Source organism: Lepidochelys kempii, chromosome 12 (genome assembly GCF_965140265.1).
Source record: "Lepidochelys kempii isolate rLepKem1 chromosome 12, rLepKem1.hap2, whole genome shotgun sequence".
In the NCBI taxonomy this organism is placed as follows: domain Eukaryota; kingdom Metazoa; phylum Chordata; order Testudines; family Cheloniidae; genus Lepidochelys; species Lepidochelys kempii.
The window spans coordinates 28,528,262-28,553,312 of NC_133267.1; the positions used below are offsets into that span (position 1 = coordinate 28,528,262).

Sequence of the window (25,051 nt, forward strand, 5' to 3'; positions counted from 1 at the left end):
AGTTTGTTTACATTGACCGTCATCATGCATGGCCACCTGCAGCTTCCAGTAGCTGCACTTCACTTTTCCTGGCCAATGGGAGCTGTGGGAAGTAGCGCGGGCCAACTATGGCCACTGGGAGCTGCGGGCAGCCGTCCCTGAGGACGGTCAATGTAAACAAACTGTCTCGCGGCCAGCCAGCGGAATACCCTGACGGGCCATGTGCAGCCCATGGGCCGCAGGTTGCCCACCACTGCTGTAAGGATTGTTTTGCTGTGGTGGGACTATGGTAATGAGAAGATGCAGGATTAGCATGGGAGTGATTTGCTAACGCTTCTGGAGATTCCTAGTATAGACTGGATGTTTCCAAAGGCCTGGGCAGGCTCAGCCTGAGTCAAGTGCTAGTGTAATAAATTCAAGCACTGCACTTTCTCTTGACCAACCTGGCTCCTGAGGGCTTATTAAATATTTTAGATTGGTACTTGGCAGAGCAGCAGTAAACACTCTGCTAAGGGGGGATGTGATAGATGTCTATACAATCATGACTGGTGTGTAGAACATAAATAAGGAAGTGCTATTTAATCCTTCTTGTAACACAAGAACTAGGGGTCACCAAATGAAATTAATAGGCAGCAGGTTTAAAACAAACAAAAGGAAGTATTTCTTCACACAATGCACAGTCAACCTGTGGAACTCTTTGTCAGAAGATGTTGTGAAGGCCAAGACTATAACAGGGTTCAAAAAAGAACTAGATAAGTTCATGGAAGATAAGTCCATCAATAGCTATTAGCCAGGATGGTGATGGATAGTGTCCCTAGCCTCTGTTTGCCAAAAGCTGGGAATGGGTGACAGGGGATGGATCACTTGATGATTACATGTTCTGTTAATTCCCTCTGAAGCACCTGGCATTGGCCACTGTCAGAAGATAGGATACTGGGCAATATGGACCTTTGGTCTGACCCAGTATGGCCAAACTTATGTTCTTGCATGCAGCACCTTTCATTCATCAGCAAAAAAGGGCTGCTTGAGAAAGAAAAGGGGGTTGTGGGATGGAGAGAAGATGTTAGTTTGGACTGGAAGAAGGTCTGAGACTCAGGAATTCTGGGCTGTCCTTATCAGTTCCTTGTGTCTCACTTACCGGTGCTAATATGTTGAGGACAGCGATCTGGGGTCAGATCTGAATGTCAATTCCAGGTGTGGATTCCTGGAGTTCCTGATCTCCCAGCCTTCCTTGAGGCTTCCTAATATGGTCTCAAGTAATTGAGATTATTTTCACAAATGGGTAGAAAAAAGCCTTGTATTCAAATATGATAGTTTTATATATTGTAGCTGGATTAATTTTCTTTTATTTTTAAATTATTGGTCATTAGAGGGAATTCTACCAGTGGGAAATGACAAGGGAAGCTTAGTTAAGAGGAGCATATGAAAATATTTATTCTCTGATATTCAGTAACTTCTGTTACTCACTACAAATAAAAGTTTAAATAATTAGGAAGGGCTTTCTAAATCCTACCCAAGTTAAACACTCTTAGCAGGGTCTTATAAATGTGGATTTAACTCTAGCCTCAACTCATCCCACTGTGATTACTTATTCATACTGTACATACAGCTACTGGGTTATAGGTATGTTACTACTTGTCACTCAAGCACAATACTTATTTTTCATGGGTGAGATGTACTAATCTGAGAGAACTTAATTTATATTATGCTGAAATCCAATCTGAGACTGGATTTTAGAGATATAAATACATGCTAGATGAATGCGAACAAGAGCCGCTTAGCTTGTTAATTTAAAGTCTTTAAGGCATTCAATAAAATGGGTGTTTGTTGTACTTCCATGAGTGGAATGTCAATTCTCATTGCTGTCATTATAAATTTAAAAAGAGAGCCCAATAACTGTCTCCAGTAGACACAATAAATACATGAAGTCCATTTGCATTATTTCTTGATAGTAATTACATGAACAATAAGGATCCTCTACCTAAAGCAAAATGTAGCTTGATATGTATATGCTAAAATATAAGCCTAGGAAACATATGTTGAAGTATTTTTGTGATTAGAATGAATTTCAAGGCACAACAAAAAGGCATATTAACGTGAAGAGTGAATCATAGCATATTTTTTTTAAAAAAGAGTCTGATTCTAACAAGTGAAATACCTAAACTATATTTTACTCACAGTGCAGTAAATAAAGGGAAATAAATTGCTTCATTTTTGTTAGAAGCAGTGGCATTGCTGGGAGATAGCTTAGTTTAGGCAGCAGGAATGGTCTTGCTGTTAAGGCATTTGAATAGGAATGAGGAGATTTGGATTCTGATGGATTTTTAAGGCCAGAAGGGACCATTATATCATCTAGTCTGTTTCCAACCCAGTTACAGGCTTCCTATGTGACTTTGGGTATGCCATTTAGCATCTGATTTTCAGAGGTGCTTAGCAGTTACAGCAGCAATTGAAGTCAAAGGGAGATAGAGATGGTTAGCTCCTCTGAGAATCAGATCTAATTAAAGTTTGGCAGGAAATGGTTTTCATGTCTTGCAAAAAATGTTGAGATTAAAAAAACCAAACCCTCCATCTCAATTCAGGAAGAAAAGTTAAAAACTTGAATATTTTTGAAAACTCAAGATCTTCCCCTCCCCCGAAATTTTGTTTGGGTCAATCAAAAACTTTCATTTCAATTTTGACAGTCCCCCCCTTTATAACCTCCCTTAGTCTAAATTTACTAAAATTCCAAGACAAAAAACAGTTTATACTAAAAAACTAGAAACTTCCTGTTTCAAAATGTCAGAGCAGGATGTTTTGATTGTTTCAAAACATTTTTTCTGAAACATTTTTTGAATTGGGAGATTCATCAAAACCAACTGTGGTTCTCATACAATTTCAGTTTCAGTGAATCCGCATTTTTCAGCAAAAATATTCCAGACCAGTGCTTGGCCTAATACTGCTCTGTGTCTTAGTTTTCCAATCTGCAAAATGGGAATAAAGATCATTCTTTGCCTTATATAGGTGTTGTGGGGCTAAATTAACTAATTTTTGTGAGTGCACTGATACTCATGGACTTTAAGGCTGGTAGAGACTATCATGATAATCTATACTGACCTCCAGCACATTCCAGGCCACAGAACCTCATCCACCAACTCCTATAATAGGCCCATAACCTCTAGCTGAGTTACTGAAGTCCTCATATCTTGTTTAAAGACTTCAAGTTACAGATAATCCACCATTTACGCTAGTTCAAATCAGCAAGTGACACAGGTCCCACACTGCAGAAGAAGGCAACCCCCACCCCAGGTTTTTGCCAATCTGCCCTGGGAAAAAATTCCTTCCTGACCCCAAATATGATGATCAGTTAGACCATGAACATGTGGGCAAGACCCACCCACCTGACACCTGGGAATGAATTTCTCTGTAGTAACTCAGAGTCTTCCTCATCTAGTGCCCAATCTGTGGTCATTGGAGATATTTGCTAATAGTTGCAGATGGCAATCTCATGATACCATCCCCTCCATAGACTTATCAAGTTCAGCCTTTTTTTGCCCCGCTGCTCTCCTTGGAAGGCTTTCCCATAACTTCACTCCTCTGATTATTAGAAACCTTCATCTAATTTCAAGCCTACATTTGTTGGTGGCCAGTTTTTATCCATTTGTTCTTATGTCAGCATTGGTCCTTAACTTAAATAATTCTTCTCCCTCCTTGGTGTTTATCCCTCTGATGTATTAATAGAGAGCAGTCCTATCTCCCCTCAGCCTTTGTTTTGTTTGGCTAAACAAGGCCAAGCTTTTTAAGTCTCCTCTCATAAGATAGGTTCTCCATTGCTCTGATCATCCAAGGAACCCTTCTCTGCACCTATTCCAGTTTGTATTCATCTTAAACATGGGAGACTAAAGTTGCACACAGTATTCCAGATGAGGTCACACCATTTAAATGTATGTTAATAAATGCTAATGATAAGAATTCCCTTATCATGGGAAGACAAATAAAATGTTAGCTGGGTTTACTGAGAGATTCCAAGTGAATATCTGCATTTGAGGATGCATGCCCACTCCACTTTGGAGTCTGGGGCTGAGTGACAAGGCTGGTTTCATGATGTCTATCTCCTCCTGGGTTATTAATATTAAATGACAATTCTGGAAAAGACTCTGGCCAGAAGGGAACTGTAGCCATGGGCTGTCAGAAGAAATGAGCTTGGTAATAAGGTACCAGACAAAATAAATAAGATTTGGGAGTATTTCTAGAAAAGAAATGCAGTTTCTATGGATGTGATGAGATCTATACTGTCCATTACTTATTAGACTAAATAAAGTCTCAAGCCCACTTTTGGATAGTGTGACTTCCTCTCATGCTCTGTATCCATTCATTCAGCTTCCGTCTGCAACCAGAAAAGCTATTTGCAATCTATGTTATCTCTCTAAATAACTTGTTGCCCACATTTCAGTAACATATTTTCCTTGATATCATCCAGCTGTAGTTTCTCATTTTTCCTTGTATGCGGCTCTTGGAATAACTACTTCTCTTCAAGCTACTCTTTCATTCTTTTTATTGTGTCTACACTCCCCTGCTTCTCTACAGTTGGCTTAAGAAGTGCATTCATTGTGAAATCTAGTCTGTTCTGTCTTGTTTTTTCTCTTTAAAAGTAAAGGTCCTTAAGCAAATGTAAAGCTCTCCATATAACCCTTATGGTAAGCATTATCACAAGTGTACATAGCTTGTTTCTTTCTAGCTTTTAGGTATTTGGAGGGTCTTTGTGTATGTAACCAGATGACATCTTGTAATCAATAAACTGGCATCTGGCAGTTTAGTTCTCAGCTTCATTTTCTATGCAGGATTAAAATTGCCAAAGATTCTTGTAACTTTCTTCTGAATGGCATTTTTAGCTATCTCTCTGTCCCATCCCATTGTTTCCACATTGCTCTTTGTTTAGTCCTTTGTAGTGCTTTTCCATTTGCTGCTGCAATTTTTGTTGTTTTCACTTTATTCCCTCACAGTTTTATTTCTGTGTTGTTGTTTTTCCCCTCACTCTTTCCATCCCTCTTGGAACCAGATTTCAGCAAATGGAGACTCCCCATTACTTCTGAAAATATTGCATCCCTTAGACCGACCCTTTTATCCAGGTTTTCACTATTTTCTGTCCCTATATATAATCACTTAATTTGCACCACTTCACTCCCTCCTGCTAGAAAAGGGCAACCATCAGGATCCCTTTTATATTGAAATTCTCTCTCTTGCTTTCTCTTATTTACACAGGAGCTATGATTCTGGCTTTTCTACTGTGCTCTATTTTTTTGAATAAGTTCAGCCTTGGTCCAGAGGGGGGTAAGAAGTAATTTAGAATTCATGTTAGCAGCTTGGTTTTGACAACGCAGAGGGTGGTTATATTGTCAAACTGTGTGGGGAGATTTTGAGTTATAGGTTGAATTGAAACCATCAAACTTGAATCATGAAACCAGCTGTGAAAGGACAGAGTCACCGAGTTGATGGGGGGAAGTAAATTTTCTAGGATTTACTAAACAATAGAAATCAATCTTTTAACAAATGGCTTCTGTTAATGTTTTTATATAGCTTGGTCAGTATAATGTATGATTATTATTTATTAAAGATCATCATTAGGCAGTTGTTCTTTGAGCTATTTGTGATTATTTTTATTAAATAAAGATTTCCTGATTTTCCAGTTTATCTTTATGAAAATTTCATCATAGACCAGAACTTGTTTTTTAAGCCTGTATATCAATAATATGTGAAACAAAACAATAGTCTATAGCTCTCTCTGGTTTTATGGGTGTGTGTGTGGGGGGGAAGGGGTGAGATTGCTATCCAATTATATGAAAATAGTCTTGCATTCCCATGAAATTACTGTATATTTTCTTTTCTTTTGTTGTTCTTGTTGTCAGGTTGGGATTGCTCACACTAGTTAAAAGGACAGTTATAGTCTTGCTAATTATTTGTCTCTTAAAAATATTACGTGAGCCTGTTCTACCACTGTGTCATACTCTCTCAGAACGTACACTGAAAAGAAGCAGAGAATGGAAACCCCATGGGGTTTCCCTGTTGAGCCTTCTTGCTAACATGTTGCACTATAATCAGCAGCAGTTATGCGCTACATTGAAGAAGATTTTGGCTTCCAGCATTCTCATCCTGTAGGCTTCTGTCTTTCTCTCAGAAAAGCTACGCAAAAGCTAAGCAGAGACAGTGAACTATAGTGTAGCTGAAAAGCACATAGATGCTCAGAAACCAATTGTAGTCAATAATGAAACATTTAATAAGTCAATAAATATTTGATAATATGCAGGGAAAATAAAAGATTTAGTTTTGTTGTGTTTCATATTTTGACTGCCTTCATGGTTCCAGTTTGAGTCAGGAAAGAAGAGCTGAATTTTATAATCCATGACAAATTCATTATCTACATGTGGCTTTTGTTTGTGGAGAAAACTTCCCTAACACAAATAACAAAGCATTTAAACTAATATTATTTTGCTAAGGGAGCATCAGACTGTAGATTATCTTTTCAGCTAATTTTTACATCAGTACCTGTTTGCATAATGATAATGACATACTTATCTGTTTAGGTAGACAAAGTGTGCTACTTCTTATATACTAAGTAAATATAGAAAGCAAGCTTTTCTGACCATAAATTCTCTCAAATATTTTACTTTACTTCAATTTGTTGCTGTATTCAAGACTTTATTATCTCATAATCAGATAATTGTTGGTCTTGTTATGTATCTTGCTTTATTAAAGTCAATTACATGTGATTTATTAGTTATTAGAAAGGTATAAATAATAAACTTGTAGGCTAGTGGTAAATTAGCATTTTAATTGGACTTCCAATAAATTGTCATACGATGAATGCATAATTAGATATAAGAAGTAATATGCCATAGTAAAACTCACCTCCTGAACATGCAGGGCATATTAATATAGGTAGGTTGATAGCACTGCCTATTATTCAAGTAATCTGTCGTTTCCCATTCTAAGACCCAGGTTTACATTTCTTATAACTTTGCTAAACTTTAGCTGTTCAGGCTGAAATTTTCCATGCTGGGTGTCTGTCTCAGGTGTAATCCTTCTGGAAAATTTCAGCCAAAATAGTCTAGCCACTTCCAGGAATGAAGCCAGAGAAAAATACATTGTTTTCCCAGGTTAAAAAATTCTGGTGGCCTTTTCTTTGAATCTCTCCAGCACCTCCATGTTTTGAAGCAAGGACTTGAAATTTGACAGGGATATGGGATATGTGTCACAGATGTGCCTTTTGCAATTCCCATGAAAATCTGCCTGAATTTGGTGTAGTTATAAGTATTTGAAAAATTGCAGTTCAGAGATGCTCATTAGAGACTTAGATTTTAGCAGCTAAGTTCCCTATCGGTTCCCTACGGAGCATGCTTGAGCTGAAGATGAGCATTACTTTCCCTGTAATTGTAGGTGGGTTATGGTGGGCTAGCTGGGGCTGGGGTCAAGGCCAAGCAACTGAATCTGATAGTAGGGAGCCTGTCTTTCTTGTGCTCTCAGTGATTTGCCCCTGCTGGGCTCAAGCAGTGTGGAGGAGGAAATTGCCTGACTCAAATGCAGAGGGGACAAGAGTTGGACCTGTTTGAGGGTGGTGAGAGTAGACTGGGATGAGGAGTTTGGGTGGAGACAGGGACTGGATTGGCAAAGAGGCTAGGACACAGAGCCAAGGGTAGGTGCATTGAGAGTGGTTGAGGAACCTGGGGAAGGAGATTGGGTGTCAGTGATTTGAGGTTGGGAGAGTGACTAGAGGCAAGGAAAATAGTTTGGTTGAGGAATCAGGAGTGGGGGCATCTGAGACTGGCTTAGCAAGAAGACCGGGGACAAGGAGTTGGGGAATAAACCGGGACTGGGAAAGGGAGACTGGGAATGGCTGGACAAGGAGATTGGAACTGGGACTGAGGGGTCTGGAGGGGGAAACTGGGACAGCAAGTCCTGAGGGGTGAGACTAAGACTTGCTGAGCAAAGAGACTGGGACTGGGATGCGAATACAGAGTAGTGGAGGCCAGGACTTGCTAGGTAAGGCAAATAGAACTGGAATGAGGAGTCAGGAGTGGAGAAGAAACAGGATTGGGACAGGAACAGGTTGGAGGCGGGTCAAGAGGGGCTGTGCTGGGGAGGAATGGGCAGAAAAGTCTCCCCACTAAAGCTGTTAAAAAATATTATGTGATCATGTAACTAGAGATTGTATCATAATACATATGCACAAAGAGGCTGAATTAAGGTTGCACAAACACCCTTAATTCTAGCATTTCCTAATTTCTGAGAATTTGGTCCTGGTCCAGTGTCCACTGAAGTCCAGGGAAAGTCCCACTGAGTTCAGGCCCCAGAACCTCTGTCCTGCAAAGGAAATAGTTCATCTTTCCTTTTACAAATAAAAATGTATTTCAGAAACAAAACACATCTCTTGTCCATAAGTTTGAGTCATACTGATCAGTAGGTGATATTTCTAGAAGTTAGACAGTTTCTGATTAGCTACTACTACAAGTGTTTGTTCTGGATTTACTCTAATTGTGGAAAAAGCAGTTCAATGCTGTGAAAGAGTAGCTTCACCCTAATCAGAGATAGTGAAATCTAGGCAGGGACTTTTTATATGTATGAATATCATCCAGCATTATGGAGCCCTAATGTCAACTGTGACCTCTAGGTGCTTCCATAATGCAAATACTAATAAGATCAATACAACTGATCCTACAGTGGTCCTACCAGCTGTCCAAAACTATTTGGAGGTTCTCATAATCTTGGTTGAGGTATTTTCGGATTATATTAGGAACATGCAAATAATATAATATTAAGATTTGAACATTAGTCAGATTTGGGTAGCCTGATGTTTGGATCATATTCATAGCCCCCAATTAAAAAAATGAAATTGTCCCTCCTTCTCCTCTTTACAAGATTTCTCCCTCTCTCCTATGCCCTCCCATGTACCCTTCTGACAGGTTCCCAGTACTCCATCTCCTAGACAGCCCCCAGCACAATCAGTTGATGTCATCTGGAGGAAGGGGCTGTAACTCTCCAATCTCTTCTGTGTGACTGTTTCTTTCCCGTCACTGCTCCTTTTGGACACAGTAGGAAGCATTGTAAAATTCACTGACATGTGCGGCCAAATAAAACGTCCCTTAGTGCCCCAGGTGTTGGCCAGTTATAAGAAGCTGACTAAATCCAAGTATCACCCAGACCATGGGTTCGTAAGAATTCAAGATTCCCCCTTCTGACTCTATGATGACAATTATAATGTTAGTGGCCCTATGTGGCATTGCATGGACTTCACACCTTCACCCCTGGAAGACCCTGGAGTGGAATAGAAGGTTGGCTGTCATTTCACACAAGAATACATCTCCAGCCAAGCTTTAAGGAGAACTGTGGCTGTGGAGCAGGTAATATGCTTTGGTAGTGATCTCTATGAGTTTTTATAGTTTGGATAAACATCCAGACTAAACCTTATTAGGTAACTGCCCATCCCAGATGTATATGGAGCTGGTTTATATCATGCATCTTGAGGCTGGTTTATATCATGTTTTTATATTTTGGCCATTGTGATACTAGTTTGTAATTTGCTGTTATATGTAGAATGGCTGAATCCATTTCGTATCTTTCTTAACATTATTCCCTGCCATTTTGTATCTTTCTTTACATTATTCCCTGGTTTTCATAGGCCAGAACACTTTAGTATAAATGAGAATCAAGCTCATAGTCGGTATCTTAAAAATCAGCAACGCGTTTGGATACACTATTGGGAAACAGGCTGGCTTATGTGCTGTCATAATAGATAATAATGAGAATCATTATGCCATCAGTTTCAGTATTCACTCAAATGCTGGCTACAGGATCCAAATGCTGGCTACAGGATATTGCTTCCTGTGGAACCAGCACGTACATAAGTGTATACATTCATCCTCATCTCACCAGGACAGCACATGTGTGCCCATGCATATTTGTGTGTCTGCATAGAATCCTATACATGTAGGGCTGGAAGGGACCTGAAGAAGTCATCTAGTCCATTCTACCATATCCAAGGCAGACTAAGTGTGCCTCAACCATCCCTCACAGGTGTTTGTATGTCTGCACGTATAATATAGGTGTGTGTGTGTGGTATTTTGTGTTCTCCTATCCTTCCCCAGGTCAATATCGTCAAAGACAGCAGCCGTAATACTATCATGACAAATTTCAAATGCATGAAATTTCAAAATCATTCTGTATAATGCTAAATATCAATGTTGCGAGTTGATCTGCAAGAGATTTTCAGGAATGCATGAGGCTATGGAAATCCATTGAAAATTATTTCCAGAAAACTTGAAAGCCATGCAAATGAACTGGCAAAGATTTTCATGTTAACTTGCACAAAACCATATTAACTGGTTTCAACCAACACTTTCTGTAATGGATTATCATTGTACGGCTATTTATCATGGTCTTTTTCGAACTGAGAGAGAATGGAAAAATTAAGAATGCCCTGACACATTTCTACTTGGCTGTGAAATGTGAGGGCCTTAATGTTGTATAACTGTAAATACAACAATATTGCTTTGGGATTAATGCTTGGTTCAGGACCTACACAGGAATTTGTCATATGTCTAGGTTTTCGTCCTACACATTTATCTAACTTGAAAATTCTACACTAGCTGTTTAAAGTTTCAGTTTACTATGTCCAGGCATGTGGGTCTGCTTAAAAATAGTTATATTATACCAGCATAATTATATTATAATTAATATTTAAATCCTCTTCACAATGCATATTTTAGTCATCTTCCTCCTACTGATAAAGTAGTCACCTTCCCAATGGCTTTCGATTTTGGCTGGCTGCATAACTAATGTTTACATTTTTAAATTCAGGATGTGTTTGAGAGCCAATTGCTGGAAGAGAGCTTTCTATTCACACTGTCAGTTTTGCACATTCTGTGGCCTTAGACAGAACGCTCACCTCCCAGATGTTCAAACACTGAAATGTGACCTTATGTCTGAACAAATTGTTACTTTCACAAAATTGTACTTTTCCATTTGCAGGTTAATTTTGTAATATTATGAAATAACAAAACACTCTCTATCTGTATGGAAATTCTGAAACTAAAAAGGAAGACACATTAATATATTATCTCTGGCAACCTACCAGTCACGGTGTGCAGAAGTCAGTGTGGTTAAAGCAGCTAAAAGCATAGCATTTTGGCAATGTGTTCAGCAGGATAATGCAGAACTGTAAAATCATGACAACTTAAATATGCTTAAGTAAATAGAAACATTCTGTCACCTTTGACCTAACTGGCTTATTGTGTTTTTCTGCCTTTGCAGATGTAGGCTACAGCTTGTCTGGTTTGACAGATTTAGTAAGCAGCCTTCAAATTACTGCTGTGGGTACACAGTGATTAATTTTATATTTTATTCTGCAATCCTAAGAGTGTGTATTATTAGATATTGCTTTGACATTCACTTGAGAAAATCATTTGAAAAACACAAAAAGGTCTTAGTGTTCAAGTTTGATGATCTCTCTGCCTGAGTATATAGGGTAGCAAGTTATAATAAGACTTTTAGAAGAGGAAAGTGAAAATATGGCTCAAAAATATAGCACAGAAGAAATAAATTCAGTGTAAATAAATAGAAGAATTTTAAAGAAATTAAAAAGGGACACATTGGATGGGACTGTCCAAATTCCTCCTAGAGTGGTGTATAGAGACATTCCTATACACAATGACCCTTGTTTCTATTAAATGGAGAGCGGTAAGAGGTCTCTGCGACACTGCAAACCTTATCCTCTGGATGTCATAGGATGTGTTCCAGAGGTCTGGGTCTCAGTCTGAGTCTAGGTGCATAGTAGGAAAGAGAGACAACAGCTGGCCAGTTTGGGGATGGGAGTAGGCAAGTAAAGGTTATGGTTGCAACCCTCAGTTTAGCTGAAATAAATAAATACAACCAATATGAGGCTGTACTATCTTTTCTGCTCTCTATCTCCAGGAGTTCTGGGGACAGCTGTAACCTGGCTGTACCATAGCTGCCATGGAAATGTGCTGTTAGGGTCTGTGTCAGGGGCCAGAGCTGGTGAAGCCAAATACCCCTGGCAGAAGAGGTCTTCCCTGCTAGGTGCAGGACTGGTGAAGCCAAATCCTCACCCTCCCAAGAGCCCCCTTCAAACTGGGAATCCTAGGGTAAGTTGGGAATGGTCTTGTAATGACAGTGTGTGTGGCCAGCGTGTCCCATGACCTGGCTATTTTCTGGCTGATACAAGGTAGCTAGGAGCAAATTAGGGAACCACTTGTTGCCCTAACCGGCAGTGGGGACTGAAGCAACCCTTGGCAGGCTCAGTATCGTGTGTGTGTGAGCATGATGATGGTATGAGGGGTTCAAGCATGGCACAGGAATGAATTCAGACCTATGTGATTTGCCCAAGGCCATAGAGCCAGTCAATGTTACAGTCAGGAGTTTCTTGGCTCCCAGTCCTTGCTCTATTTTTAGCCCACAGCGCACTCTGATACCTCATAAGGAGATAGTGAGAGGTACATGATAAAAATCTGTTTATGCACAGTTGAGGCATGAATCTAAACACACACTGAATTAGCAAATCAAATGAAATAAAAAAGCAATGGCAAAGAATACATTGAAACATAAAAGAAGGCATCGAGAATCAAAGATGTTGTAATTGACAGTGTAGGAAACTGAGGCAGACAAACCCAGTGGTTACACCATTGGATGAAAGTATTAAGGGTATTATTGCTTTACTTCTCTTTGAATATGGTTATGGAACTGCAGCTGAACAGGAAAGTCCATTGACAAATACTATAGTTACATGATCCTAATATCTTAAGTGAAACCATAAATACCTCATGGGCATTTTCCTTCTCCTGTTAGAATACTTGGAAGTACTGATGTTAACTTCAGTGAGAACAAGGCTGTGCCCCGTGTTTGTTATTACTCTATGGCAATGCAGAATATTTGGTTTCCCTCCCCCTGCTATGAAGATATAATTCCCATTACTATTAAAGGGACCAGCACATCCATGAAGAAAATAATAGATGCTATTGAATTGAAATTACAATCACTTTATTAATTCCACACTGTGTACAAATAAATTGCAGCCTGTCTTATGGAGTTTAATGCTGAATGATCCTTTATACCTTGGGTTGTTGATGAGCACACACATCATCTTCTGTCACAACTCACCAAAATACAAAGCAAAATTTTTCTTACCACCTAATTGTTTTCATATATCTAACAAAACCAGAAGACACACAGGAAGAATAGACAGATAACTAGGAAAAGGATCACAGCATGAGAAAGATGTTACAATTATTGGAAGCAGTGATGTATATAAATGAATGCAGAAGCCACTGAAATCTTTCAGTATGTTTTACAGAATGAGCTAGAGTGCCTTAGAACCCATAGGGACTTGTGAAAGAGTCCAGAAAGCTAAAGAAACTGTCTCTCTGGGTTCATTAAATGTGATCTGCCTCTGAAATGAAAGATTACCCTTCAGGATTTCCATACCAGGCACAGAAAAGGGGAAAAGAAGGAGCATTAGGATAATATATAAAGTTTCACAGAGGTGGATGGAATCAATGATTTACCAGTGATCCCTTTAAGAAATATACTTAGAAATTCTAAAAGTGAGAGCAGCATGTGGTGCTTTCTCAGAAGAATGATGCAAGGCTTTAAAATGAAGTTTAAAATGCAGATTGTGTAATTTCCTTTGAAAGAAGTGATGGGTAATTCCTTTGTAATTATACATGGCTGAATTAATTATTCTCTAATGAACTCAAATAAAACTTCATTTCATGGTGCAGTCTTTTCTTTTCCTAATTAAAAATATCCAAGAGCATATTTCTAATAGGCTGTGATTTTTCACTTTTGGATTATTGCTGCGGTTATGCTTGTTTCACCCCTAATATGTTGACATGGGGGTGGCAGCTCCTCTGTTTAGACACTCTAGCTCATTACAAGCTGGATTATGTCTCCACCAGTACCTGGGCACCAGGGTCAGAGATGGCTCTTGTGTCTAAATCGTACTTTCACTGAAGTCAATGGAAAGATTCCCATTGACTTCAATAGAGCTGGGTCAGACCCTAAGAGCATTATTTCCTTCTTCCCATATTCTGTGCAGCCACACAGCTTGCAGTCACAATGTGATCAGCGAGCACAGTTGCTGCTCCAGCCCTGTGCTCCCAAGAGCGTATAGCTTCTAGGGCAGGGAGGATACACTTGAGAGAAGAGTCCACACCCATCCCCATATTGGGCAGATTAGGTGACTGGAAGCAGAAGGGAGTACATTTTACCACCCGCCAAAAGCACAGTGGATCTCCCACTGGATCCCAGAACTGAAGCTAGAGACTCAAGATCAATTATTGTTGATTTCTCCCATGGTTGTGCTGGAGTCGGTTACCACACATCTAGTTCTAGGTTTTTTCAAAAACCACAAACACACAACGGATTTATAAAAGTATACAGATTTAGCCAAGAAGTTGAACTTCTATAGGCTATGACTGTTTAATATGAATTGAATAATCAGCATTCCAGTATATTACCTTTTCTTTATTGTGCAGTGGTACTTTTAAATCTGCAAATAGAGAGGTCCTTAGAAAAAGTATTTGTCTCTGCAATTTCTCTCCTGCATTGAGGGTAATTGTGTATTTGTAAGGTATGTATGTGTGTCATAAATATAAAGGGAAGGGTAAACCCCTTTGAAATCCCTCCTGGCCAGGGGAAAGCTCCTCTCACCTGTAAAGGGTTAAGAAGCTAAAGGTAACCTCGCTGGCACCTGACCAAAATGACCAATGAGGAGACAAGATACTTTCAAAAGCTGGGAGGAGGGAGAGAAACAAAGGGTCTGTGTCTGTCTGTAGTCGTCTTGGCCAGGGACAGAACAGGAATGGAGTCTTAGAACTTTTAGTAAGTAATCTAGCTAGGTATGTGTTAGATTATGATTTCTTTAAATGGCTGAGAAAAGAATTGTGCTGAATAGAATAACTATTTCTGTCTGTGTATCTTTTTTGTAACTTAAGGTTTTGCCTAGAGGGGTTCTCTATGTTTTTGAATCTAATTACCCTGTAAGATATCTGCCATCCTGATTTTACAGGGGGGATTTCTTTATTTCTATTTACTTCTATTTTTTATTAAAAGTCTTCTTGTAAAACACTGAATGCTTTTTCATTGTTTTCAGATCCAAGGGTTTGGGTCTGTGGTCACCTATGCAAATTGGTGAGGCTTTTTATCCAACATTTCCCAGGAAAGGGGGAGTGCAAGTGTTGGGAGGATTGTTCATTGTTCTTAAGATCCAAGGGTCTGGGTCTGTAGTCACCTAGGCAAATTGGTGAGGCTTTTTACCAAACCTTGTCCAGGAAGTGGGGTGCAAGGTTTTGGGAAGTATTTTGGGGGGAAGGACGCGTCCAAACAGCTCTTCCCCAGTAACCAGTATTAGTTTGGTGGTGGTAGCGGCCAGTCCAAGGATAACGGGTGTAATATTTTGTACCTTGGGGAAGTTTTGACCTAAGCTGGTAAAAATAAGCTTAGGAGGTTTTTCATGCAGGTCCCCACATCTGTACCCTAGAGTTCAGAGTGGGGGAGGAACCTTGACAATGTGGAAGACTATAACTATATGCTATATCTGACTAAATGTGTTGGCAACACTCTTTTGTATGTGTTCATTAATCGGTGAATAATAAAGTTAGTATTGTGGCAGTACAATACATATGATATTAATAATATTGAAGTCACTGATCAGCAGCTGTATTATACCAATGGATATTAGTTATTGTGGGGTTCATTGCTGGATGAAATTTGTCTTGATGTGGAGAAGTACTGTAAAGCCCTCTGTGCTACTTAAGACTGTGCTAAGGCTATATTGAGGGTCTCAGAGTATTAACACAAGACATCTGTATCACCATTGGGACCAGAGGTATGCTATGGGAAGGATGCATGGACAATCTAAGGGCAATTAGCACATGAATATGTTGGATAGAGGAACTGTGATTGCTACTTCAAGAGACGGGGATGTTTGCATTTGCAACTCTTCAGCTTGGCCAGGGGTTGAGAGGGATTTCACTGCCCTGGGACTTCTCTGTCAGAAAGTCTAATTAATTGGGTCTCATGCAAGGGAACTAAATGTCACCATCTCTGGATAGAATTAAGTTTTCCATTAGGTATATGTTCCTCTTAATTCTGGGATCATGTCTAGTACTGGAATCTGGGTGGTAAATAGCGATTTCCCCTTTGTTAAATATATGTTTTTGTTACAATTCTGAATACCACTCTGAAAAATAGGAGGCTAGCTTCCAGGCACAGATGTAATGAATAAAGGTACAGGTGTGGAAAGCAGTTTCATATTTCCAACATCTGTGAAGACTTTTCAGCAGAAACTCAGATTCGTTTATCCTCTTGATTATGCCTCTCTATCAATTCACCTAGACCCTATAGAATTATGAGTGTAATGATCTTGAACCTTCACACGAACGCAGCCTGCTGAAGCTTGACAATTGCTTTTTATTATCATTCATATCTCATACAACAGAGGGAATGTTAGTTGGAAAAAATAATATGCTCTCTGACTTTGAACATCACTTAGTTTTGTGCTTTGAAGCTATAAGGTGATGATGTCAGTTAGATCCAAAATCAAAACAATAAAATAATTCAGAAACATTGGTACCTATGTAGGTTATTTATTATAAAGTTTCCGTATTAAAGCACTTTAATATCTCAGAAAGCTGTTTTGACCTTTGACTTTGGATTCTCACCATAAAGGATTAACACAATTTGAATAAATGCAACATTTATCATTTGCTTTATATTAAAGGGCTGGGAATATATGACTGTCAGTGACTAGGTGGCCAGTGACCAGGCAAGAGTCTGGTTTACCTATTAGAGTTGGATCCAGGATGGGGTCAGGGTCAGGAGTCAGAATACAAAGCCCTAAAGCCAAGAGTTAACAGGAGTCGCAGTCAGAAGGAGAAGAGGGTCTAAGCCAGGAATCAGAAGTCAGGAGGAAGCTAGGGGCTAGAACAAGAACAGGTTCAGGCTGGAGCAGGACATGGTACAGGCTGGGGCTAAAGCAAGGCTAGAGAGGGCAGAGGCAGGGACAGTATAAAGCACACCTGCAGATTAGGACTGTGCTAAACAGCCACTGGACTGCTGGTGCTATTGAGTTTAAGTATCAGCCAGCCTACTGACTCCTGCAACCAATAAGGTGCCACAGTCTATCAGAGAACTTATATCAGGACCAGCTGTGTTCACTGAGTTGCCAGGAGACTGGCTCTGCTGCAGGCTGGTGCCTGACACTATAGTTTTTGACTCAGATTAATCTTTTTTTTTTTGGGGGGGGAGTTAAATGTATTTTCCATTGATCCTAATCAATTGCAGTTTAAAGGTTATAAAATGCTTCTGGGCACTCCTACCTCTTTTGGGCACATTTCCAATGTGCTAATAGTAACCATGAGCTGTATTCAGTCCAAATGTCAATGTCTCACTAGTATATGATTAAAGAACTTCTGCAAATCTTCCATGGCTCTAGATTTCTTTGCCTTCACTGTGACCTGTTAGTCAGAGTTAGTGATTCCTGTTCTTCATGTCCAAGCATTCCTGTTGAGTGCATTTTCTAAGGTGACACTGATCTTCATGAACTCCTTCAGCATCTCGAACAACCATTTTCTGAGTCTTTGTATTTGACTTGTGACTAATAGCTCTTGTAATCTCTGGCCAACAAATCCTATGTCTCATCTCACATGACCCAACCATCTCAGTTCATGCTCCCTCAGCTTTTTCATGAGGGGAGCTACCTATATCATGGCTTGTATCATTTCTCTGTAGGCTGTCAGCTCTCATCTCACACAGCATCCACCTGAGCATTTTCAGTCAGCAGTGTGAAGTAGTTATTTTTCTCTCTTCTTCATTGGCTAGCATTCCAATCCTTACATTATGGATGGCCTAATCATGGTTTTATATACTTTAATTAACATAGTCTTATTGCAGAGAATTCCCACCAACTCCCTGCATTTGCACCAACCACTCTTCATGAGACTCCTAATATTCACATCCACATGCCCATCATTGCTCATTACTAAACTGAGGTATTTGAATTGTTGCACAGAGGTTAACTCTATATCACCTAGTTTTACTGGTTTCTCATTGTCCCGCTCAATGAAGCATTGCATGTATTTAATTTTTTGTTGGCTAATCCATAAACCATTTTCTTCTCATGCACTCCTCCATCATTCTAAATCCTTTTCCAGTTTGAATTTATCTTTGCAACACAATATAATATCATAAGCACAGTGCAGACTGCATGGATCCTCTTCCCTAACCTCCTGAATGAAGGTATCATTGCAATCACAAATAGGAATGGACTTAAGACTGACCTTGGATATAGACCTACCCTCACTGTGAATGGATCACTGTAGCTGCAGCTGCTTCTCAGTGATGTTGTACTGCCCTCCGACACATCCATGATAGTCTGAACACATCTCTGGTAGATTGTGTGGCCATAGACCCCATATCTATTCTCTAGAACCTCTGTTATAAGCCTTCTCTCAGTGTACACTAAATGCTATTCATTATGATTCTCCCTGTACTTCTAGTTGTTTACCCTCCTGCCATAAATCCGAATTGACTGTCATTTATTTGATGCTTTAGTCACTTACAATGTCTTTTCCTGATAATTCTTTCCAACCATTTAATTGCATGACTCATTAACCTTATGCGTCTGTAATTCCTCTGCACATACATTTCACACTTGAAGATAGGTACCAGCATGGTCTTCTGCTGCTCATTGGCCGTTTTTCTAGTTTGGGGGATTAAATGGTTGAAGTTTATCATCATTAGATCATCATCTAATGCTTTAACTGCCATAATTGGTCCCATGTAAGGTCCCACTGCCTTCCCATGTTTCATCTTCTTTAGTGCAGTCTCAGTCTCTACCATGGTGATGGGTCTTGTGCAGTTATTGAATGCACATACTTCTCTCAATGGTTAACTCAGTTTCCCTTAACTGAGCAATTTCTTTAAAAAATCGTTGCCATCACTTAATGATTTTGCTGTCTTCCACAACTCCTCTTCCATGATTCTACACTTAATTAGCCAAATTCTGATTCACAAATCAAAGTGTTCTTTGTGTTGTTACTCAGCTAGTTCTTAGACTTAAGCTTTGATGGTTTGGCCACTCCTCATTAGCAAAGTCCCAAATATTAGCCAGTGTAGATGCATCAGAAAAATACTTTCAGGATTTTTTTTTCCAAAATAAGTCTTTAATTAGAAAGGCCTGTAAGCACACTTAAATCAATTAGTTAAATTAAGTACTTTGTTGAATAGGGATTAAGTGCCCAAAGGCATATTCTAATATCACATCAACCTAACTCAACTGAGCATGCTCAGAGAAAACACAACTGTACAAGGTGAATAATACTTAGTTCTGTTTGTGCAGGGGGGAGAGGAACAGCCAAATCAGGAGGAAAGTCAGTCTTGCATTATGTTGTTTGTTCTTAACAAACAAGAAAATCCTAGAAAGAGAGAAGAAAGACTTGTGTTTTGCAGATAAGATTGAGTTTTGCACATTCAGCGTGCGCATGCATGCTCAGTCTTGTGTTTTTGTGTCCATGCTAGGTTAATAGCAGACTGGGGAATCAACCCATTCACAGCATCTGAAGTTTCTATATGTCCCTCTTTCTACTTAAAAAAATCTAATAATTTTTAAGGGCTTAACATACTAAGACATAAATCATCAACGCACGGTAGATTGCCCATCAAAACACAGGGATGAAATCCTGGCACATTTGACATCATTGCGGATTTTGCTATTGACATTAATGTTGTTATTGTTTGTTGTGTTTATTAAAACAGTGCCTAGGGGCTAATCAGGAACAAGTCTCTGTTGTGCTAGGCACTGTACAAATAAAAAATAGTAGACTGTCCCCTACTGTCTGAAAGAGTTTACACTCTTTATAAAGAAGATAGACAAAGATAAGGGAAAGAGATAGAACCTACAAACAGAGTGATGGTTTGTGAACATCATGCTAGTTTTGTGTTTTTTTGTTTGTTTTAGGGTTTTGATCAGAGGAGGACAGGGCAATAGAGAAGATGGAAGGGAGGAAGAAAAAGGGTATGAAGGGCAGGTGGAGATAGAATGAGTTAATGGAGCCAGTATTTCACCCAGAAGATCTTTGTGGGACAACTAAGTTGTTTGGCTCCATATGGCTGGAAGTCAAATAACAGATGCCAGCTCCAACTCTTCCAAAGATTCAAACTGATTGTCCAAAATTCAAACTACTGTATAAATCCTAAATCCAACTCCAGAAGACCAAACTTGTTGCAATAAGCACAGCGGACAATTGCAGTCATCTAGAGATGAAGCTAGGCAAGGTGCTCTAACATTGTTATGTAAACTGTCTCATCTTTACTGAAGCCCAAGTACCTCAAAGCAAGGGTATGGGCTAATTTATCAACATTTGTGATCCAAACCTGAAAAATATCTATGAAAGCACATAACTATAAGATCATTTAGGTGCATCAATTACAGTATAGGGTGACAGCAAATACATAAGGAATTTTTTCATCTCATTTTATCCTCTAATGAAGACCATTGTGAAAGCAAAATCTGTTAGGTGCTTGTTGCTGATTACCAGGTTATACAAACCTCTATCAGAACATATTTTGTGAAGAAGATGTGCAAGATGTTTAATTCAAATGATACTCTTTTTTATACAATTTCCCTTACTAAATGTGTTCAAAGAACGTTAAATATGTATATAAACTAAAGTAATCTTCCGGTTGGCTTAATATCACTATAAATGAATTATAATAATATATTCCTTCATTTCAATATATATTGACATTAATAAACTTGAAATAATAAAAGACACATCTTATACTTGAAGATTAATTGATTATTTGATTTCACCTGGCATTTTAGGGTTGTTCCAGAGCCCACTCCAGTGAGCTTTGGTTCAAGCACTTAGTTGACAAAGACTGAAAAGTGTAAGAGAAGAGCTGCTTGCATTTGGATTTTTTTCTGTGTTATTTCAGAGTTTTCTAATCTTATCTTCTCATTTTGCTGAAGCACTAAATACAATTTAAAAATCGTTTTTTTGATGGAAAGAAATTGTGAAGAAAAGTGTGTCCAAGGAAAATAATCGTTCTCCATTTTTCTGGTAGCTTGCTTTCACAAAACACTCTTTCATGAATAACCCTTTGGGAATAAGGATTTAAGAATCTTTTTAGTTCAGTTCAACAACTGAGTTAAAATGCAGTTGTAAGATTTTTGGTAATGCTGTCAATTAAAAACATTAACTCAGATGAAACTTGCCAAATGTGTTTAATTCATTTTTAAACACCCATCACTTTCTGAAAATAAGCTGAAAGGAAGTAATGCATGAAAATAAGTAGCTAGATTTAAAAATATATTATTGCTTATCCTTCATTTGCTCCTTGATCTAATTGATTAAGGACATTTAGTGTTTGTTCATTTTGGCTCATAATAGATCTGAAGACATTTATGTTTAGAAATAGGGATTTAAATATATAAAACAGCTGCTTTTTAAATAGTAAGTCTAATTATGCCTATGATTACATTCAATTTTGATTAGTATGCATACAAGTCCTTACTCTCCTTGCGTATTCAAGCTGAGATATGGATCGAAGGATCTTAGATTAAAGTACAAAAGAATAACTTGAGAAATGCATGGCTAGACCAATGCGAAAAGTAAATGCTGGTTTTTATCACTAAAATGCTTATTTGTCATTTTAGCTACACACAGACTTGGATCCTGGAAGCAGCAAAATCAAGTATATCCTGTCAGGAGATGGAGCTGGGACAATCTTTGTGATCAATGACAAGACTGGAGATATTCATGCTATGAAAAGACTTGACCGTGAGGAAAAGGCAGAGTACACACTAACAGCGCAAGCAGTTGATAGGGATACAAACAAACCTCTGGAGCCGCCTTCAGAATTCATCATTAAGGTTCAAGACATCAATGACAATGCACCAGAATTTCTTGATGGCCCATATCATGCCACTGTTCCAGAAATGTCCATTGTGGGTATGTACGCCTAAACATATAAAGAGCTTTGAAAAGTCACCCTTTAAAATAACCCAGTACACTAATGATGGAAAAATATATATATTTATTTCATTCCTATTTCATTTTTTAAATCCTTTCTTGACCAAACTGCTCAGCTGTAGGACAATAGGTTGAGATCCTCAGTAATAAGAACATGACTATCAGTTATATTAAATTGGTATTCTTTGCACAACAATACTTCACTGGCCCAGGTTTATAGTCTGTTTATGATGCTGTGGAGTATTGTTACTGAGGAGGATTTATCAAGATTTATTCCAACATGCCACTATAATCCTATTTTGTTGATGTTTAATTATTGGGTTGTGTGTATTTGTACACAGATGTAGCACCTACAATATGTGGACACATACTCATTTATTTTCCTCCACGTACAACTATAATCAGCCAAAAACATGAAAATGAAAGATCTTATGTCTGGAAACTGATAGTGGGCTTAACCACTTAGCCATATGATCTGAAAACGAGGGAGTTAGTATGGGCAAAGAGAGAAAGCTGGGAAGAAGAAGATGAAGGGAACGAATGTGGTTGAAGGAAAGGAAAATACATGCAAAACGTACTTGTTAATAGAGTGTATTGGTAATGTGTTAATTTATATTCCTTCATATGTCTTTTTGTATATGTCTTGAATGGGGATATGTTTGTTTCATTGTGCAATTCTGGTGCACATTTTGTTTTATATATCTATATCTGCAGCTGTCTAGACATATACCTGTACAGATAGGTAGAGCGATACAGACACCTAGGAATATATTGAAATTCAGTGTGTAGTATCTTATTCTGAGAGTAGGCCCATTGAAAACAACGTGACTAATTGCAGAACACTCAGTGTGAGTGAGGACATCAGAATTGGGCCATAGAAAATAAACAACGATTTCTAAGGTTTACCAATATTAAACTGAAAGTAATGTGTTTTTTGGCAATTCTTGTACTCTATGGCTGTCAAGGCAAGATATACATAGATGCTCACTTGAAGGCATGTCAAGCCTCTTTACAAACACACTAGTGCCCTGTCAAAGAATTTGGAAAACAGCATTCCGTTCTATTCCAGTCTCTCTCACACACACGCGCGCGTGATATATGGGGCTAGAACTGTCATCTTCCTGCAGTTCAGTACAATTAGTTGTATGAGGAACTTTTCAAATCTAACTGCAGCAGACCCAGTAGCACTGGCATAGTTACGATAGGGTTTGCATATCAGTTATAATTCTTCTCCAGATTTTGATGTCTTGGTTGCTTTGAATCACTTCTACTGAAATTCGTATATGCGTTTTTAGCCTGAATGTCAATTTCTTTACCAAAACACATTTAATATGCTAAGCTGTTTTAATTGTATAGTAGCACAAACATAATGTAGACCTGGTTTCAGATGATGTTTTTGCCAAGCTCTAGGCAAGAAAATGGCTTAATTAAATTGAAAGGGGGAGGGACAAGAAAGAAATTGTAGGCTAATCCTTATATGAACTGGACCGACTGGGCATTCCGAAGAAAAAACTAGAAGGGAAACACAAAGATATGCCTGCAGGGGGAAATGGTTCCTGAGCATTAATTATATTATTAAGAATAATTTATATATCCCATAATGGTATGTAGCACTTTAGAAACATAGATTAAGATATCACATGATTCTTGTTCAAGGAAGCTTCAATCTAAGTAAGAAAAGGCAAATCAGACAGGGCACTGTGTAGCGGATCAGGTGAAGGAAAGCATAGGGGTTACTGATGAGAAGGGGCAGGCTTTGTTGAAAGAGACGATCTTTAATGAGGCAACTGAGGAGGAAAGAGATGGTGGCAGAGAGCAGAGGAAGGGAGAAACGGAGAAGGAGAAAGGCAACGAAGGGCCAGTAAAGTGAAAGGGTGGGAAAAGCATATGGAATGTGAATGGGATTAGGTACAAATGAAACTAGTGATATGGTAAAGGACAGACAATCAATGGAGAGAGAAAGGAGCGTATGGGGAGAGTGACAGGATTGGTAAATGAAATCAGAAGTGAGTTTTAGACAGACTTGAAGAGGGAAAGGTGAGAGGTAGGAAATCTGGACAGTAGAAGTCTACCGTAATCAAAGCAAGAGGACAAGTATATGGACAAGAGTTTTAGCAGATGGGATAACGAAAAAAAAGGATGTTTTGGGGAGATGTTAAAGAAGATGTGATAGGACTTTGCAAAATATTATATATGGAGGTTATAGGAGATGAGACCAACATTGGTATCAAGAATGTTAACCTTGGATATATGAAAGAGAAGAGAGTTACAATGAAGACAGAGTAGGGATGGTGCAGCGTCTCATTCTAGAAGCACAGAGATGCACAATTGCTCTTGAAATTCCCATTGAGGTGGGACAGCTCTGCCCCTGAGCCTACCAGGCCTGGGCCTCTTCTGTCTGGTACAATATGGCCCATAAGCATAGTATTTTCAAATGGTATAGTTAATATTCAAGCCCTTAATAACAACAACAACCAAGGTGAAAACAAGCCATAAGTCATCTCAAAAGAAGGCTTGGATTTATAATTACCATATATTTGTGCACTCCAATGTTGCTGAATGAAGCAGACAGGAGGACAGTGTATGTGTCTAAATATCCCTAGGCTTTATATTTTTTCTTTATGTAGCATTCCATGGGATGTACTTTGTTTTCAACCTATTACTCCAAAAAAGCACCAATGGCAAATACAAACCCTAATTCTGAGCTGCCACTTCTGAACCCAGAGCATGTATCTCACTGAATTATGTGGATGATGAATAATTATGAAACCAATGCAGCATACACAGTTCTTCCTGTTAACCTGTAATGTGACTAAAAGTCAAGGCTGACATCTTGAAGGCAAGAACGTTGCTGTTTTACCAATTTTACTGTTACTTCTTTGGCTATTCTCCCTCCTTTTAACCAACTAGAAGCTGTATCAATAGCTATAGTAAATATAAATTATTTTAACTTTTTTAGGTATTGTCATGTTTGTTTTAAAATCAGTTTCCATCATCTATCAATATGTAGGGGAAAGACTGACTTCTTCTTCTTCCAGAGTTAGAGATTA

At 38.7% G+C, this 25,051-nt stretch overlaps 1 protein-coding gene across 6 annotated transcripts in view; it reads left to right on the forward strand.

Moving 5' to 3' along the window:
• CDH8 (cadherin 8) overlaps positions 1-25,051 on the forward strand; it is a 196,548-nt gene that overhangs the window by 46,259 nt on the left and 125,238 nt on the right. For all 6 annotated transcript variants that reach the window (XM_073307975.1, XM_073307976.1, XM_073307977.1 and 3 more), the window contains one exon: positions 21,686-21,980. In XM_073307975.1, the coding sequence (XP_073164076.1) occupies positions 21,686-21,980 (295 nt within the window). The remainder of the gene's footprint in view (positions 1-21,685; positions 21,981-25,051) is intronic.